At 38.8% G+C, this 19,046-nt stretch overlaps 1 protein-coding gene across 8 annotated transcripts in view; it reads left to right on the top strand.

The window, feature by feature from the left end:
* Positions 1 to 19,046, top strand: part of EXOC4 (exocyst complex component 4) — a 746,744-nt gene that overhangs the window by 352,863 nt on the left and 374,835 nt on the right. The window contains exon 11 of one of the 8 annotated variants that reach the window (XM_049093456.1): positions 9,188 to 9,478. The exons of the other annotated variants lie outside the window; for them this stretch is intronic. Within the exon in view, the coding sequence (XP_048949413.1) occupies positions 9,188 to 9,215 (28 nt within the window). The 3' untranslated portion in view covers positions 9,216 to 9,478. Of the gene's footprint in view, positions 1 to 9,187; positions 9,479 to 19,046 lie in introns of those variants that run through there. 8 annotated transcript variants of the gene reach the window in all.

Genomic DNA, 19,046 nt, shown 5'->3' with positions numbered 1-19,046 from the left:
GACATGATCTGCCTGTACCAAGTGTTTCTCTTGGCTTTCCTCTGTGTAAACCCACTAATGCTTTCAATCACTACCGTCTCTGTCATTCCTTTTGAGCAAGAGGAGAAAAATGGAATTGAGTTGAATGTCGTGCCTTGCTTCTAGGCAAGAGAATGCACTTGGAAGCTCTGGTGTAGTTCAGAGGTCTCTCTCTTGCTGCCCATCAGTAACTTGTGAAGGTACTAAGAGGGAGAGTGTGGCTGGTGGTAGCACTGTTGGAATGAATCTCAAAAATTCTTAAAGAGCTTAGTCCTTGGAAGTCATGATAAGTGACAGAATGGGGACCTATTAAATATTACATCACTACTTGGGGAACCACTTCCTTAGTTATGTATTTCAGTAATAAGAGAAAAAAAGTGTTTATATTTCTAAGACTAGGTTATGTTCTAGATTTGTACCCTTTCATAAATATCTAAAGCTGTCCAAAACAGAATTTATTAATACTCTGAATGAGCTTAGAACAGTGTTTTATTTGACCATTTTTCCTTTATCAGTTTGATAATTTAATTTTATGGCCATATATACGTCCCCTTGTTTAGAGGTTTCTCTCACATGGCATGATTAGCAGTCGTGCGTGAAATGATTATGTGGAAACATTACTAGCGAATTACTGCTTGTCTAAATACTGTATGTTTTCACTTGAGAACATTGGCTCTGGAATGTACTTTTGGCACTGTGAAGGAAAAAAAAAGTCTTGGTGTTAAAAAATGCAGCCAGAATTTAATTTGTGAAATGGGGCTTTAAACCCAGTTGTTCCTCCCACTGGCAGGAACCTGAGGTTGCTTATTTCCTTTCTAGAATGAAAATTGTGCCCTTTAGGACTACCTAATCTTATTTTTAATTTTCAAATTGGTGTTTTCTTATAGGAAGAGCCAAAACTTCACACAGTCAGTGTTTGATTCTGTGTATTACATAGAATCTAAATTATAAATCCTAATTAGTACCACTTAAAACTAATGGAGTGGCCATTTCAAGGTCCTTTACTATAGTAATTATGCCCTAGAACAGGGAAATGAACCATATGTTAAGACTTTATACTAAGAATTCTGACACTTCTTCTCAAAGTGTTGAAGCCCAAATTGGGAGTAGTATTCTTATCGTAAGATATAATCAGTAACCTACCCTGCTGGATATTCGCTGTTTGGGGGGATTAACTCTAATCTGTAAAATAACTGTAGGGGAAGAAATTCAAAGAGAGAGAAAAGCCAGCAGATACATTCTTATTTTCCTGGTTATTTTATCCTATATTACAAAAAAGTTCATCTTAGCTTATAAATAAAAATTTCTTAGTATTGAGATTAATCAGTTTCATTTCTGTAGTAGACATTTCTTATAGGTCCCTAAAGGAAGAAAAAAAGGGAGAAAGGAATTTCTTTACTGATTATATTATTGTAACTGTAAAACGTTCTTTGAATATGTCCAAAGTATGTATTCTCCCCCTGTGAGAAAGAAGAAAAACTGAAAGAAGTATTATACATTTCTTCCTTTTTCTCCCCAAAGAGGGACCTCAGAATTCTGTAATAAAAAGTTGCTTTCTCCTCACTCCCAGCATTTGATGTAGAAGATTGACAGCATGCATAGACTTAGTCTCATTAGAGTCTAGGCCAAGGAAGACATCATAGCCAAGATCAAAGCTCTGAACTGAAGCAGGAACTTTTCATTCAAACTTGAATAAATCTAGAGGAAAAGGATGATACATCTTCCAAAAATTAAAAATCAAAACAAAATGAAAAAAAAAAACCACACCTATAATCTTTTAGCACTACAGATTCTATATTTATTTTGAATTGAACATTTTCAGAAAAACATCATGAGTCATTAGTCTGAAAAATTATTGCATTATCATAAGAAAAGGATTGTTGACTCTCGTAGAAATAGGCTTTGGATCACTTCTGGTATGAATTAGCCTCATAGCATTAAACCATAATATGAAGATACAGATTGCTTGTTCATTGAATAGGATGATTTTAAATATTTACTCTGAGGACTTCTTTCTGATATCAGAATTGCACACAAGGGCCTCACTGTGTAACTCCAGAATTCTAGGAGGCAGGTAGATTGATTCTCATTATTAGCTTAGAGATAAACAGAAAAGCTGGTTGGTTTTCTTTTCCAGGTAATTTGGCTATGATGTTGATAGCTTATAACTGCCATTTTTCCTGTGATACCTACAGTAAATATTCTCACTATAGATGAAAAGCTACCAACATGGAAGTACTTATGATATAAGGATGTATTTTTTAAAAATTGATCTGTGAAAAAATGTGAATTATGATTACTATCACAAATAGCCTTAGAAGTCCTGTCTTGTCTTGTCTTGTCTTGTCTTTTCCTTTCCTTTCCTTTCCTTTCTTTTCTTTTTTCTTTTCTTTTCTTTTCTTTTCTTTTCTTTTCTTTTCTTTTTTTCTTTTCTTTTCTTTTCTTTTCTTTCTTTTCGTTTTCTTTTCTTTTCTTTTCTTTCTTTTCTTTTTTTAAGATTTTATTTATTTATTCATGAGAGACACACAGAGAGACAAAGAAACAGGCAGAGGGAGAAGCAGGCTCCTCACAGGGAGCCTGACGTGGGACTCAATCCCCAGACCCAGGATCATGCCCTGAGCCAAAGGGTGATGCTCAGCTGCTGAACTACCCAGTTGCCCCAGAAGTATAGTCTTTTCAATGAAGGTAAGTAGGAGTTGGGGTAGAGCATTTTTCCTCTTAATTATCCAAAAATAAATTGAAGGCCACATACTGGTAAAAAGTTTTCCTTCTCTTTTCTTTTTTGTTTTTAGAGAAATATAAGATATTTAATTTAACATAGAGATTTTAGTGCTTTATTTATTAAGCATAAAAATGTTTAAAACATTTCAGTTCCATTTAAGCCACTTTAACAGACAGAATGGAGCAAAAGGAAGGAGTGGTGAATGGCGAAAGGAAACCAAGTAAAGGAGAAAGAAAAGAGTGACATGGATCCAAAAAGAAGAACAGTGGGGGAAAGAATGAGTCTAGGTTCACAGAAAAGACCAACCTAGTAAGAGAGAATTGGATACAGCAGGGCAGCTGAGGATGGATAGCAGCCCCAAGGTCAAGGGCCTTGTGTGGCCACCTTGTTTTGTCAGCCTCAAAACAATTGGCTGTTTTTACTGTTTTATTGTGGAATTTTGACTTTTTTCCATTCTCAAAACTCTTGTTCACAATGCTCCTTTTTTACATAGAGATATAAAAATGAAAATAGCTTTAATGCTTTTGTAGCAATATTCTAAAAATTTATAGGCCAGACACTATTAAAGTAGACCCTTTTTGGACATAAATGTTAACACTGCCTTTTCCTGGTAGAAAAGAAGAGAAACAGTAAAAATCTCTAGAACCAGAAATTATAGGAATTCAAAACTACAAATAACAATGGCAATGGCAATACTTTACTGTTTTCTAATTAGGGAAAATTGTAGGAAGAGAGCAACATTAGCACTCGCTAAGTGAGAATGTGTCCTTCAAGGATTTTGAGACCTTAAACTTATATATTTGCTTCCATGTATAGCTTTTTCCTGTAGATTTTGATGGGCCTGAGGGTGCATTCCAATGAAACTTCAGAGGGGAAGGAGAACATTATTAGTCTTAATAATTTTTATATTTGTACATAGATATTGTTTTCTGTTACATTGATTTGGCTTGGAATCCAAAACCATAATTCCACTTTCAGAAGTTTTTTTCCCCCCTAAAGGTCAAGGCAAACCTTTGCACTTTACTATTGTGAAATAGTTCTCAATGTGTTTGCCGATTACAGCTGAAAATACTTACTGTATCAAGACACCTTTTTATTTATAAAAGAGTATCTCAGAGTAATTTTTTAAAGGGTATACAAAACTGTACTGTACTATTTTGCACTATTTTGCCTTTCCTCACACACATGATATTGAAGAGGAAAAAAAATCTCCTTCTTCCCTTCCAGACTACTTAGCTGGTCTATTAAATTAACATAAGACCTATTACTGGAGAAAAATATGAATTAAATACATATGGGACCCTACATGAATATGAGACCCAAGGGAAAGCTGGGCAGTTGAGGCTTATATGCCATTCTGAGCTCAGGAAGGGGTTAGGAGTTTCAAAGGGGAAGGAGGGGATGATTCACAGGTTGATAAGAGCAGATGTTTGGTAATTAGATGTTTGTCATGCTATATAGATAGGTAAAAAGTGAGCTTTTGGTAATTAGCTCTGTTTCTGGTCAAAGCCTCCTATCTAAATTTTTTTTTAATTAAATAGATTAAGGGAGGGATAAAAGTTTTTCTTGAATCTGTTGGGTGTTGACTGCCTTCAGCTCAAAATAGTCCACATGCCCAAATGGTGCATTTTGGAGCACAAGACTTGTTCTGAACCCCTTCAGTAGCAGTACGTTTACCTTTTAGAACATTGACTTTCTGGCAGGTTAACAGGGTAAATACCTTCTCTAATCTTTTTATTTTCTCTGGGTCTTCAGCTCTGCAAACATCCTCTTCTTGTAAACTCTCCAAAGCTTAGCAAATACTTTTCCCTGTATAGCCTGCATTTTCTTCCCTGTAAAACTCCATTTTCTTCTCTCTGGACAGATAAGAAAGAGGAAGCCTGACTTTATGAGCATTCTCGTTATCACTTTTCAAACAACTTTTGTTTCTGAACTGCACAGCAGAAATTGAAGTGGAAACAGTAGAAATATGTGAAAATGATGTGTTCTCTGTCCATAGCACTTTGTTCTTATAATTGCATGGTGTGAGAGTGTCCAGGACAGCAGAGAATCCGGGGCTGGAGGAATAGGAGATGAGGAAGTCTAATTATAACAAAGAAACCTTGTCAGGAAAGATACAGGCAGTCATGGGAAGAAATGAGTTTCCTCCTAGATTTTATGTATTTTTCCCCCTTTGGGACTCATAAAACAGGGTTTCTAATATATGGAGTTTTTCCTTAATAAGAAATCAGCTAGTGCACTGGGCCATCCATGTCATTCCAGGACTGATTCTATGCATATGTGAATAAGGGTTTATAAAAATCAATTCTGCATGAAAGAATATGCCTTAGTAGGAATTTAAAGCAGTGTCTTAAGTTCATTAGGTTGCTGAGAGCTTTGAGAGAAGTTGTTTAGCCCTGAAGAAATGCAATCGACATTCAGGTGTTGGAGTCAAACCAGTCTAGACTCCATTCCCATTTTAGTCACTGAACTTCCAGAAGTCTCAATTTCTTCATCTGTAATATAAGAATAATACCATGGACTTTGTTGGGATTGTTAGAAGATGAGCCAATGTACATAGATTACTTAAACTTGTACTTGAAACAGCAACGTCTCAATAATTGATGTTTGTAGAGGTTGTCATAGAAATTGAAAATTGATAGTTAAATGGATTGCCATTTTTAGACGATCGAAGAGGCCTTAGCATTTGGGGGCTTAGCATTTGGGGGGAGGCATGTGTGTGTGTGTGTAATATCTGTCCCTGCCCTCTTTCCTCAGTCCTGGCCTAAGCAGTAGTCTGTCTTTCTTTTTCCCATTTCTCAGGGCTCATTCACAGTAAAGTAACGGGATATATTGCCTCCACCATAGTGTTTGTAGTATGGGGGGACTTCGGGAAAGATTGCTTACACTTAATAAGTTCTTAAGGGCTAAATTTTAAGCTTTTTTTTTAATTTAAATTTTATTTATGAGAGACACAGGGAGAGAGAGGCAGAGACACAGGCAGAGAGAAGCTGGCTCCATGCAGAGTACCTGACACAGGACTCAATCCCAGGTCTCTGAGATCATGCCCTGGGCTGAAGGCAGGCACTAAACTGCTGAGCCACCCAGGGATCCCTAAATTATAAGCTTTAATGGCAAAACTGTCATTTCTCTTCTGCCAGTGATAGGAAGAAATGGAAAATGAATTTTGTCTTGTAACAATATCCAAAGTATGTGACTGAAGAAGTGAGAATGATTTTCAAATTCTGAAACTACTATGAAGGTAACAGTAACCTCCTCCGATATAAAACAGCTCTAGTAAAATGATGAATGACCCATTAATTAGAATAATGCTGTAAGTGAAGTTGTAGCAGAATATAGATAAAATTACCCATCACAGACACATTTACATTAAACAAATCAAGTGAGTGCTGTGGTGAACCCTAGCAGAATAAAGAGGTAGGCAGCTACTTGCATGAAAATGTTTCCATCTTTAGCAGAAACAACCCCCCAAATAATAAGGGTTGCAGTGATTAGAACGAATTGAGCCTAGCCTGACTCTCGATATAGGATGTGGTCCAGTAAATTAACATCAACTGCAGTTCTGTGCAATGATATAGTACAGGTTTATAGTGACTTCTTTTAATATTTTGTATGATATTTGTCTGTATTTTTTTTAAAGATTTTATTTATTTGACAGAAGGAACACAAGCAGGGTGAGTTGTAGGCAGTGGGTGGGTGGGGGCCACGGGAAGTAGGCTCCCCACTGAGCAGGGAGCCTGATGCGGTGCTCTATCCCAGAGCCCCGGGATCATGACCTGAGCCGAAGGCAGACACTCAACCGACTGAATCACCTAGGCGCACCTGCCTGTATTTTATTTTTGACATTCAGGTCTAAGAATTAATTCCTGGGGGCAGAGAAGAATATCTGATTTGGGGATTTGATGTGAAAAGAATTCAGAAGAGCATTTCAAAGAATAAATGACACTTAGGAAAAATCCACATTCATCTAATCTAACATGTCTTGTGAAGATAAGAAGACAGGCAGAGAGGTCATCAGAAGTGGCAGATAGTATTTGTGGGGTTTTGTGTGTGTGTGTGTGTGTGTGTGTGTGTGTGTGTGTGTGTGATCTCAGTGTAGTAAGATCAAATAGTATTTCTTTGGGAACTGAAGCATGATTTAAAAAATAAAAACAAAAAGAAAAAAGTCATGCCACCTGCATGATGATTGTTGCTGATAACTTCTCACTTTTTAACTTAAGTCCAGTACAAGAAAATCAATATTAGTCTATTTTTGTTCGTAATTAACATTCACCACCAAAAAGAGACCCTCCATTTTTTTTTTAAGATTTTTTACTTATTCCTTTGAGAGAGAGAGAGAAAGAGAAAGAGAGAGAGCACGCACACAGGGTGGGAAGGGCAGAGGGAAAGAGAGAAACAGACACCCCACTGAGCAGGGAGCCCAATGTGGGGCTCAGTCCCAGGACCTGGAGATCATGACCCAAGTCAAAAGCAGGCGCTTAACCATCTGAGCCACCCAGATGCCCCAAGAGACCAACATTATAGCTATTAAGTTCTTAGGATTTTGTTACTGAGAATAGAGTTTTATTAAGTAAGAACATAATCTTTAGCATGGATCTTAAACATCATTGGAAATTCTGTTAATCTATCCCAACTGCTTTGACAGAATTAAATTTCAGTGATGTTCCAAATTTGAAAATATACTTTCGCTAAAAAGAATTATTATACTTTTAGTTATAAATCGTAGTTTAAGTAGAAATGATCTTCAATTTACTGAGCATATTATTTTGGAAAGGTGTATTTTTTCAGTTTCTCATCTAACCAGAGTTGCAATACTATTTTACAAATCAGTGTGGATCCTGCTTGGTTGATTGTGGAATCAGTTTTGGAAGATAATTGAATCAGTTACTGAGGTGACATGGAAAAATTTGGAGCCAAGAGATGTGGGTCTTATTTTATTATTCTTTTAATGGTTTGCATTGGTCTGTGCTTTCAAAAGAAATCAAGTCATTGCTTTTAGCCACTTCTTATTGCTACAGGGAGACTTGTGTTTGGTCCTATACAAGGCAATAGGGAGTAAAACAGACATGAATAACACTCCCAGCCCTTGTGTGTTTAGAGGCTAGGGTGGGTGGGGGTGTGGGAGTTGGATAAGCATTCCCAAAGAAAGCAGTTAAGTGCCACAAAGAGTGAGAGAATACAGTAGAGACAGCCTGTAAGGGTCACTGATGTCCTTATAATAACATAAGCAATGTCTCCACTAAGACCTGCAGGATGAGTTATGCTCAAGATTAGGGGGAACTTTCCTATCAGAGAATATGTCATACGCAAAGGCAGTAAGGGATAGGGAGGAAGAGAAGAAGGGAGAGAGACAGAGAGATCCCCCCGTCCCAACATACATCCATGAATACTTAATGTGAGTCTAAGACCTTGACTGTCAAGGTCAGTGATTCTGTATTACCAGCACCAGATTGTGTTGGTATGAACTTGTTTGGTCATTAAGCCCTTGCTCTTCCTTGAAAGTACAACCAAGTGTTGATGGGCCTCTCCCCTCCCAGTATATTTTAAGAGTCTTACAGAACTCTAGCAGGGTAAAAATTAATCTGTCCTGTGTCCAGGTAAAGAGATCTGGAATTCAGGGAAATGGTTTTTGTGGTTCAGATAAATAGGAGAAAATGCCATTATTTGGGCTAGTTTCTCCAGGACAGAGGTAGCTGTGGTGTCTCCTCTTAGGAGAAATGCCTTCCAGTCATTTGCCATTATCTACCCATAGTGGATAGGACTATTGTGTAAGGTAGACTTAGCTCCACAATTCTTTGATTGTGTTACATTGGGCAGGTTGTTTCATCTTGGTTTCTTTAATTTTCTCATGAGGCTATAGTAGTAGTATCCATTTCATAGAATCATTGAGGATTACATAGGTACTCAATTAATGGTAACTCTTATACAACTCAAGAACACTGACTCATTTATTCCCAAAGTGAATTTGTACTGAGGATGCTCAAAGGGGCTTGTCATCTAGCCTGCTTCCAAGGAGAGAAGACTGGTTTTGTTACTTGAATCTCTTTGTCCTTCCCCCTATCCCTCCTGCCCGCCACCAGTCAAAATTATTACTTATTTTGGTTCTATATTACACTTTTACAGTGTTTGTAAAAATGTGTTCCAAGAACAACCTGTATCAAAATCAGCAAAGGAACTTTTTAAAAATGTGGATCCTTACTCTTTACTTTGGACCTGCTGATTCAGAACTCTGGGCACAGCATATGGAATCAGCATTTTAAACAAATTCTCCAGGTGATTCCTAAACATGGCAGCCTGTTGGGATCACGTGGTCTCACTGACTTCTCATGTGGTGCTACGCTTCAGAAAAGGCCAGCGGCCACATTCCTGTTCTTGCTATTACATAAGCTTTCTGTGGCTTGGGATCCAGAAAAATCCTCCTGAAAAATCCTCCTCGCTTTCTTCCAGATGGAGAAACAGCAATTTACTTTTTTAGCAGCCCTTCAAGGACATGGATTTTTCCAGAGAGAAGTAGGATGTGCCTGAACCACGTTCCACTCTAGGCGTCTTCTTTTACCAGCATGCATTTCAGTAAAATTCAAGAAGCAGAAGCGAGCACCAACCTTCAGTGTAATTCCTTAATAACACACTTCCCCTTTCCTGGTCGTAGGGTTCATTAGGGCCCTTGGGCCGTATGTTCAGGACTCACAGCCTGAATGTTAATAACAAGGTAAAAAGGACTGAAACTTCTGAGTGTGTTTTCATTAATTTTTTTTGCAGCCCTCAATTTGATTGCTTCTCTCCCCCCAAAGCGCACCCAATGTGACCCTGATTTAATGGGGCTTAATCAATAGACTGCAGAATGACTAATTTGTTTCCACTCATTTCTTTATTGAGTATTTTCCAAGCAGAGGTGAGTATGTGAAAACTACTGCTGGGAGCTAGGTAATGCTGAGATGTAGAGAGACAGCTGCTTGCCTGTGTTGACTGCAGTAATTTTTTAAAAGAATAAATGGAAGAGGAGAAAGAATACTGGTAAAGATGCCTGTCCCCCTGAGGTAGCATTTCTGCTGCATTATGTGAAAGACCTCTTGATAACAGGCTGGGAGCACTTGAATGCCTATTGGTTTTGTTTTATGTTGATCTCTATAAGCCATGGAAAAACATATGTTCCCCACTGAATGTACCTGGTGCAACCCTGCAAATTTTTAAAAGCCTCCAATCTGTAGAATATTAAACCTTTGAGTGCAATTTTGTGTTTTCCTCCCACTCCATTCTTCTCTTAACTTTTTTCTTTCTGATGACTTCATGGAGACACCCAATGCCACTTCAATTCCATGGGGATACCCAACAAACACTTCAGTAAAATGGAGTGCAGGGTTTAATGAAAAGGGTAGATGCACTGGGCTGTGCTTGGGAACTGCTATTTATTAGTACTTGTTGTATACCACCAGCTTTTCATGTCTTGCCTTAATTTTCAGAACTATCACTTAACTTAAAAATCAGGAATCAAGAAAGAAAGAAAATGCTTTGCTCAAGGTCATTGAACACAGTACCATATGGTGAATTTAAAATTTGAACTCCTATTTGTCTTTAAGTTTGCCAGCCAGCACACCATTCAAACCAGCCAGGGCATTTTCAGGGAAAGGGATAGGCAGTTGGGATAGCTGAAAGAGAGGGGTGATGAGGGTAAGCACACTGTACTTGAATACTCTCCCCAGCCCCTCTTGCCTCACACAAGCAGAACAGCTCTGTATTCTAAGAGTAAGGTGCTGGCATTTCCCACTTTGAGAGTTGCAAGCATCCGGTTATAAAATAAGTCATGGGGATGAAAAGTATAGCATAGAGAATATAGTCAATGATACTAACTTTGTGTGGTGACAGGTGGTGACTGCACTTACTGTGGTGAGCACTGCATAAATGTGTATAATTGTGAAATCACGATGTTGTACATCTGAAACTAATACAATATTGTATGTCAAGTCTACCTAAATAAAAAAACAAAACTGCCATTGGAGGGAAAGAAACACAAAATCACCATGAACCATATATACATCTTACTGTGTGTGGTCATGGAGCAATATAGGAGGTATTCTGTGCATTTTAGTGACCACCTGTAAACCCTGAGCTCTAGTGACATCCCATCCCCTCCTGGGCAAAAGTAAAAAGTCTATAGCTATAAAGTATATAGGAAGTGCATTCAGAAATGGTAAAATACACGTTTTACTGGCCCTGCGGTTATATTTTATCAAGTGTTTATGATAAGGGGCTATATATTTGTGAAATAAAAGAAGTTTGATGGCAGTGAGAATCTATATTTCAGAAAAGATTATTGGCCAATTTAGGTGTGACAACAAATAGAGTCTCCTGTTAAAAATAAGCAGTGAGCTATGTATCCAGCAGGAGTTTGGAGTGCTTTTCCCAGGTGACAACAGGACAACTGTGGGTGGGTGTGCAGTGTCCTCTCTTAGTACTACCTAACGACTCTTAGGATAATAAGATAAAATATTTTTAAAAGATTTTATTTATTTATTTATTTATTTATTTATTTATTTGAGAGAGAGAGAATGAACAAGTGGGTAGGGGCAGAGGGAGAGGAAGAGAGAGAATCCCAAACAGACTCCCTGCTGAGTGCAGAGCCTGATGCGGGCCTTGATTCCATGACCCTGAGATCTTGACCTGAGCCAAAATCAAGAGTTGGCCACTTGACTGACCCACCCAGGAACCCCAGGAAAAAAGATTTAAATGGAAATGATTTGTTATTGAGCATACATTAACAGTAGAAGGTTGTGTTTTTGTTTTTGTTTTGTTTTAAGAGGAAAATGCCTCAGAATCATGGTATTCTAAAGTTCCCTAAGATGTTTTCTAGACCTGTAACTTTAGTCTTGGGAGAGGATGATTGATTAAATAAACATATTTTATTAGTAAAAATTGTGACAATGAAACTTGAGCTGATGCAGCAAAGAAGATGCAACAGAACAGCATTGTAGGAGGCATAGGCTAAATACTTTCTAGACACTGTCTTTATTTCAAGTTAGGTTTCCAATACTGAAATGCCATTTTATTCATCGCTCTCTTTAGGCTAACATTTATTGAATGATTTGCTGTAATTAACTTACTAATGATACAACAGTAGATTTTCTTTAATCTACATATCCTAAATTATTTTGTCTTTGGTTCACAGAGAGTTTGAGGGATTCAAATGACTAATTCTAAGTAGGCAGTAGAAAGTGCACTTGAAATAAAGAGAAGCTGGAGCTAGGAATTTATATTTGAGAATCATCATAATATTCAACATTTTTTGCATGCTTAATATGTGGCAGTCTTGATGTTGAGCCTTATGTGGATTAGTTCATTAAACCTTCACAGAGCACCATAAAGCAGGTAGTTTGCATATCCACATTTTACAGATGAGGAAACTGGCACAGGAAAGATTTTTATGGTTTGCCATAGGTCACACAACTAGTAATTGTTACAGTGAGGTTTCAGTGCAAATCTTGATGATGTTTAAATCCAAGCTCTTAATCCCTGTAGTTTGTGCATAGAGGGGATTTTTAAGCCTTGAATTGAGTTGAAAGCCGAGGTCAGTTTAATCTTGGAACACTCCCTATAAAGAGGACGAGGGAAGTGATGAGACAGCAGAGGACACAGAAGTAAAGCCAGTTATGGAAATGATGCAAGAGGCTTTATAGAAGGAGAGAATTATTAAAAGCTGCAGAAAAATCAAGAAGAGAAATTATTAGAGCGATTATGTGTCTCTGGGAGCTTCTAGTAGAGCAATTTTGAGTGCAGTATTTAATCATACCTTAATATGTTGCTCATTTTTGCAGCTTTGGACTTGTTTACTCAATCATGATCCTTGGATGTCATGTTCAAGAGCACTACTTAATTGAAGATAAGAGTTTTCTGCAGAGTGTTTAACAAATGAGAACTATATGGCACTCCCTTTCTGTCCCAGTTCTTTTGCCTTCAAAATATATCAGTAAACCCATATAGAAAACAAAGGGGGTGAAGAAGCAGAGCGTCTTGCATACTGAGAACAGCAGCAGCAGGTCAGAATGTCTTGGTCTTGCCTGGAAAAGATGCAGTCAGAGCAGCAGTAGGCCAATGGCAGCAGGTGATGTGATTGGGGTCTTCCTGGGCTCTGGTGGGAGAGAGATTCCCTGTGCTTTTTACTAAGATCTCCAAATATATTACAGGCATGGTCAGTTTTCATAAATACAGCATGCATAAGGGATAAGGCTAATTTCTTCTTGTTTTTCCTTCAATGGAAAAGTTGAAACAAAGGAAGGAATGGCAGAGAACAGATAGAACCCCCATTTTCTCTTCCTGTACATTGTCTCCTGGTCTCTGCTCTTCCTGCTGGTCAGCACTGAGCATCCCTGTTCTTGTCACTGGCTCTTTCGACACACCATTAAAACTACAGTATTGGGTGAAGCTTCTGTCCACCTCTTCCTCCCAGCTTCTGCTCGCTTCCCTCCTCGTGAGTGTCCCCCTCACCTCCCTGACCTCTCAGCCTGGAGCACCCGGGGTTCTGTTCTCGGCCACTCTCACTTTCCTGGTGATCTCAGCCAATCTTAGGACTTTCAAACCAATCTTGAGCCCGTGACTCCCAGATTCGCATCTCTAGCCTGGACAGCCGGAAAGCCTCTGTTTCTTGGCTTACCTCAAACTTCGGCTTCTTCTTCTTCTTTTTTTTTTTTTTTTAAAGATTTTATTTATTTATTCATGACAGAGAGAGAGAGAGAGAGAGAGGCAGAGACACAGGCAGAGGGAGAAGCAGGCTCCATGCAGGGAGCCTGATGTGGGACTCGAACCCGGGTCTCCAGGATCACGCCCTGGACTGAAGGTGGCGCTAAACCACTGGGCCACCCAGGCTGCCCCATACTTCGGCTTCTATGTCACATAGGAGTCTCCAATTTAAAATGTCCCAAAACAAGATCGCAGTATTCTGTACCATCTGTTCACCAACTACTGCCCTTGGGTAGGAAATGGCACTTTTGAGTAGAATGCAGTAGGAGCCAATTACTCAGACCCAAAGCCTAGGAGCCTGCTCTTCTTCTCACACCCCCCAGAAATAATCTCTCAGCACATCCTTTGGACTTTTCCAAAAATAGTCCCCAGAATCTATAACCATTGCTACCACCTTCATAATTAAAATCCTTGTCTGTGCCACTGTCACCTCTGGCCTGGTTGTTGGAATTCCGCTCCTGACTGTCTCAGGTTCTCTTCCCTTTTAGCCCTAGCAATTCTGTTTAAATATAAGTTATGCCATCTAAACTTGGGGGTCCAGAATTCTGCGATAACAATTCATGCAGAGGACAAGCCACAATTCTTTTCGGTGGCTTCAAAGACCCTGCATGATCTGCCCCTACCGGGTGTTGTGGAGTGCGTTGTCTGCAGGCCTCTCCATAGATCACTTTGCTCCAACCACGCTATTCTCCTTTAACTTCTCCTCAAGCCTTTGAACAAGGCTGCTGTTCTCCCATCAGATAGCCTGTGAGTCACTACCTTAATACCTTCAAGGCTGTTCTCGAACTGTACCGTCCTAGTGAGACTTTCCATGGCTGTCCTATCTGTCTGTCTATCTATCTATCTATCTATCTATCTATCTATCTATCTATCTATCTATCTATCTATTTTAAAGATTTTATTTACTTATTCATGAGAAACACAGAGAGGCAGAGACATAGGCAGAGGGAGAAGCAGGCTTCCTGTGGGGAACCTAATGTGGGACTCAATCCCAGGACCCCACGATCATGACCTGAGCCAAAGGCAGACACTCAACCACTGAGTTACCCAGTCATTTTTGTTTTTGCTTTTTAAGGATTTTATTGGGTGTCCAATTTAGAATTGTAAGTTGTCTGCCCCTCACCGCATTTCCATTGTCACCATTTGCCTACTTAACCTTGTACCTGTCTTTCTAGACTGTCTCCCCCACTCTCCCACATTCCCCACTGAGAACACAAGTTGCATCAGGGTAGGGATTTTGTCTGCTTGGTTCCCTGTTGTTTCCCTGTCACTTAGAACAGTGTTCAACAGAGTAAGCCCTCAATTCATGTTTGTTGAATGAATGAATAAAGTTTCAGAGCCTCAAATACAGTTACGGAGTTCAGGGTATGCACATACGTGTGTTTGTGTGTGTGTGTGTGTGTGTGTGTGTGTGTGTGTGTGTGAATACAAATTTTTTCTTGATTTCTGAGCAACAGTGCCAAGAGAAGAGTACTCTGCCTCTGAACAGAGGTGCCTCTGAGTGCCCAGATCTTTTTTCCGGTGAGTAAACATTGCCCGTTAGACAGCCAGTGTAGAGGGAAGAAGCACATATTACCTTCTCCAACTCTGTAGAGTCCTTTGGCCCAGAACAATTTCAAAATGCTATCCCATAAAGGCAAACAAACTCAGAGACCTTTGTAGTTTCCCTTAGCCTCTGCTGCATTAGCTGAAGATAAATCTATGCAGAGTTCACTAAAGGGAACAGACAACTGCATTAAGCTGTGTAATGATGAACACTAATGGCCTGTGACAAAATGGGTCTCTGGAGGCTCTGCTGCCATGCAAGGTGGGGATTTTTCCTTCTTTTTGATAATAGTAATGAAAAAAACCCAAAATCGAATCACATACAAAAATGCAAAGAAACAGCCTGCAGGCCAGGCTCGAGGTGGTTTTTATGGTATTTTTGTTTTTCCTTTTTCCTTTTTGGAAGCACATGCATTTTGACTGTAGAAGATGCTTACGCTGTTGTCATTGTACAGTGATGGGGACTCTGCTGTATTAAATAGAAATGCAGCGCTCTTTATCTTCAGTAGCAAGCTGGTGTGGTTCATTTGTTTCCTTTTCTGTGGCATATACGTTGTCATGCAGGTTGTAAAAGTGATTTTTTTAGTTGCTTGTTATTTTTACTTATAGGCTCTTATGCCTTTATTATAGTGATTGATTTTATTTTCTGTGGATTCCTTTCCCATTCTGAATTTAAGCAAAGAGCTTGTTGACCTTAGACATCCTTCTGAACCCTTTTGACTTTCACATGGTCAGCTGAGTAGTTTTGGGTCAATCAGTTAACTTCTTGTATTGCATGTGACTATTTCAAGGATCAAATACCTATGTATAAATATGTTTTATAACTACTGTAAACATTTAAGTTAATGATGCCATTGTGGAGATTAGACCAGTTGATCTCTATGACTCCTTTCTTTTTTTTTTTAAATTTTTTTTTTTAATTTTTATTTATTCATGATAGTTACAGAGAGAGAGAGAGAGGCAGAGACACAGGCAGAGGGAGAAGCAGGCTCCATGCACCGGGAGCCCGATGTGGGATTCGATCCCGGGTCTCCAGGATCGCGCCCTGGGCCAAAGGCAGGTGCCAAACCGCTGCGCCACCCAGGGATCCCTATGACTCCTTTCAATTGTAGGACTAAGGGGTTTCTAAGTATTCCAAAAGCAATCTTGCTAGTATATTCTTTAAATTTATAATTGGGTTATATATGTATGTATGGCCAACTCTTGGAAACCCCAGGTTTTACATTATAAATGTATCTCTTATATATATATTTCATATATGTATGTGTATTATTTTTAATCACAATGTCAGTATGACCTACACGTACTGTATTTTCACCGTTTGCTTCTCAGATATTCAGGACACATTTTACTCTACAGCAGGATTATTTGACAATGTATTTCCCTGCCCTCTGAATCTCCATGGATGATCTACAAAAGAATAGCATCTCCATTTGTTACTAAATAAAACCGTGGTATGACTCTTTTCTGTAAATCCAGTTTTATTACCTTCTTCCAAAGTAATTTCTGATAATTCAGCCAGAACCCTCACTTTTGTTTGTCATTTTCATGCTAGTTTCTTGAATAAGAGAGCTAGCTCTAATTTTAGCCTAGGAAGAAAGGATCATAAGGCACATTTCAGGACCCTGATTTTGCCCCCTGATCTATTAAATTTATAAATTCTAGGCGTCAATTTACTTTTTTAAAAATATTTTTGTTCTTATTTTCAGTGTCAGTTTGTTTCCTTCAGCTTTCCCACATGCATGACTTTTATAGCCCCTTATAAAGTGGAGTGCTCTGCCATATTGATTTAATGGTTTGTTTCAATAAATTTCCCCTGTTACAGTGCTTGCTGCATACCAGACAGCCAGGGGGAAACAGACGGATGTGCTGGCTAACTAATTTTAAAAGAGAAAAAATTCCATTTTCTCCATTCTTTAATGTCATAGCTGTCCTGCCAATGACCTGATACTGAGATGTTTTAGGTTCCCCCTAACATGTGTTACAGGAAGTTGTGACCTGACCTTTTAAAAATTTTATTAACATTTATAAATTTGTTTTAGTGTATTATGGTGGAAGCAATGATTTTTCTCCAGAATGGATTGGAGTGACTGGTGTACAGATTGATAGCTGTGTCATACATTAAGCGGGTGGACATTACGTAGAGTGTACAGATGCTGGGGGGTGTTTTTCTCCCCTCTTTTCCTATTTCTAAAGCTTATGCTGTGAGGGTAAAAACATTTAAAATTTTCTTTTATAGCCTTTTACAAATGACTGAACCATTAGCATCAGCCTTTACGTAGCCGGTTATGTTTTCATTATTACTTGATGAAACACTGAGGTATGAGTGTTCCTGCATCCATTCCTTCAACCTCTCCTTACTGTGTAATGTATTCCAGACACTATTCCAGTCACGAGGGATGTAAGAGTGATTGCCACAGCCCCTGTGCTCAAGTAATTTACAAACTGATGGATTAGGAACCTGTGGTATACAGCCAAGATGCTAATCAAACATTTTTTTTTTTCCCTCTCCCAACTCTTCAAAGCCCCGACCTGTACCATATTGTGTTTTGTTTTGTTCTTAACTATTCTATTCTATCTTGGCTCTTCCTAGTAAATAATTTAATTTGTAAATACTTTGTGGGCAGAAATATTTACCATAGTTTATAAGAGGAAATCTTTATTAATGCAGGTCACTGGACCTTAGCTATCTTCACTTTTATTGCTTTAGCAATCAATTCTCATCTTTTCTTCCATACCCTAAGAAACTGCGCAGTGTGTGGTGGTATAAAAGGGACACATCTCCCGTGACAGAGAACACAGGAGCCGGGAGAGTTGGCCTGCTGCCTTTCTTTTCTTCTTTTCTTTCTTCCTTTCTTCTTCTTCTTCTTTTTTAAATATGTTTCTTTTTTTTTTAAGATTTTATTTATTTATTCATGAGAGACAGAGAGAGAGAGAGAGAGAGAGGCAGACACAGGGGGAGGGAGAAGCGGGCTCCATGTGGGAAGCCTGATGTGGGACTCGATCCTGGGTCTCCAGGATCATGCCCCTGACTGAAGGCAGACATTCAACCACTGAGCCACCCAGGTGTTCTGGCCTGCTGCCTTTCTAACCTCATCACTGCAATAGCAGTTGTGATGATGATGATGATTGATACTCCATCTATCATCTGCCTTTTTCCAAATGCTCTTGTAACAGAAAGTAAGCCTCCCAGCTCCTCAGAGAGTATGGATTGCTCTTTTATTTTACAGTAAATATTTGTTTGTTTTATAGGCAGGGAAATTGAGGCATTGAGAATCTGAGTGGATAAATAAATAAGTTTTGGACACTGCTGGGAAACATCAGCTAATGTTGATTGAGCTTCTGTGGAACATAATATTTTCATAAGCCCCACAAAGTATATTTTGTTTCTAGTTTTCCTCCTTGCTTCTCAAGGAAAATATTCCATGGAAGGTACTGGCTTGAATTTACTCTTTTGGCATCTTGGAAAGCTATTGTTTTGTTATTGTATGCTTTACTTTTACATTTGCATTTTCCTAATACATTTTACTGTTCACTTGAGCTTCCTGAGCTGTTAGAAGAACATCAGCCTTTCTTCCAGGTTCTAGGCTTTTCCAGGTTCAGTCACCCAGTTATTCAAAAAATGTGAATACTGTTATATCTCAGATACTGTGCTTGGGGCCATAGCCAGAGGTGAATTAAGATACAGTTCTCATTCCCAAGAAACTCTATTTTAGTAAATTCTTTTTAGTACCACAAAAACTGTCATACATTTTTTTGTTTGCCTGATATTAAAATAAGCAACTGTTTATTGCAGAACTTCTCAGAGCCTCTGATACACAAGGTTCACTGTGACTTTCCAGAGGCAAATAGTGTATGTAACTTTTTTTAAGGTTACTTGAACGATGAACGTGTTATTCAAGAAGTAGATTTTGGAGTTAGTGTTCTTGAGAACACACTTGGAAGAAATGATGATCATGGGCAGACAACCCAGCTTTGCCAGGACAGCCATTAAGGATTTAATCTCATCATTATCTGAAGCTGGCTTTTC

Source organism: Canis lupus, chromosome 14, assembly GCF_003254725.2.
Source record: "Canis lupus dingo isolate Sandy chromosome 14, ASM325472v2, whole genome shotgun sequence".
Classification (NCBI taxonomy): domain Eukaryota; kingdom Metazoa; phylum Chordata; class Mammalia; order Carnivora; family Canidae; genus Canis; species Canis lupus.
This window is presented reverse-complemented; position numbering and strand designations above follow the sequence as displayed.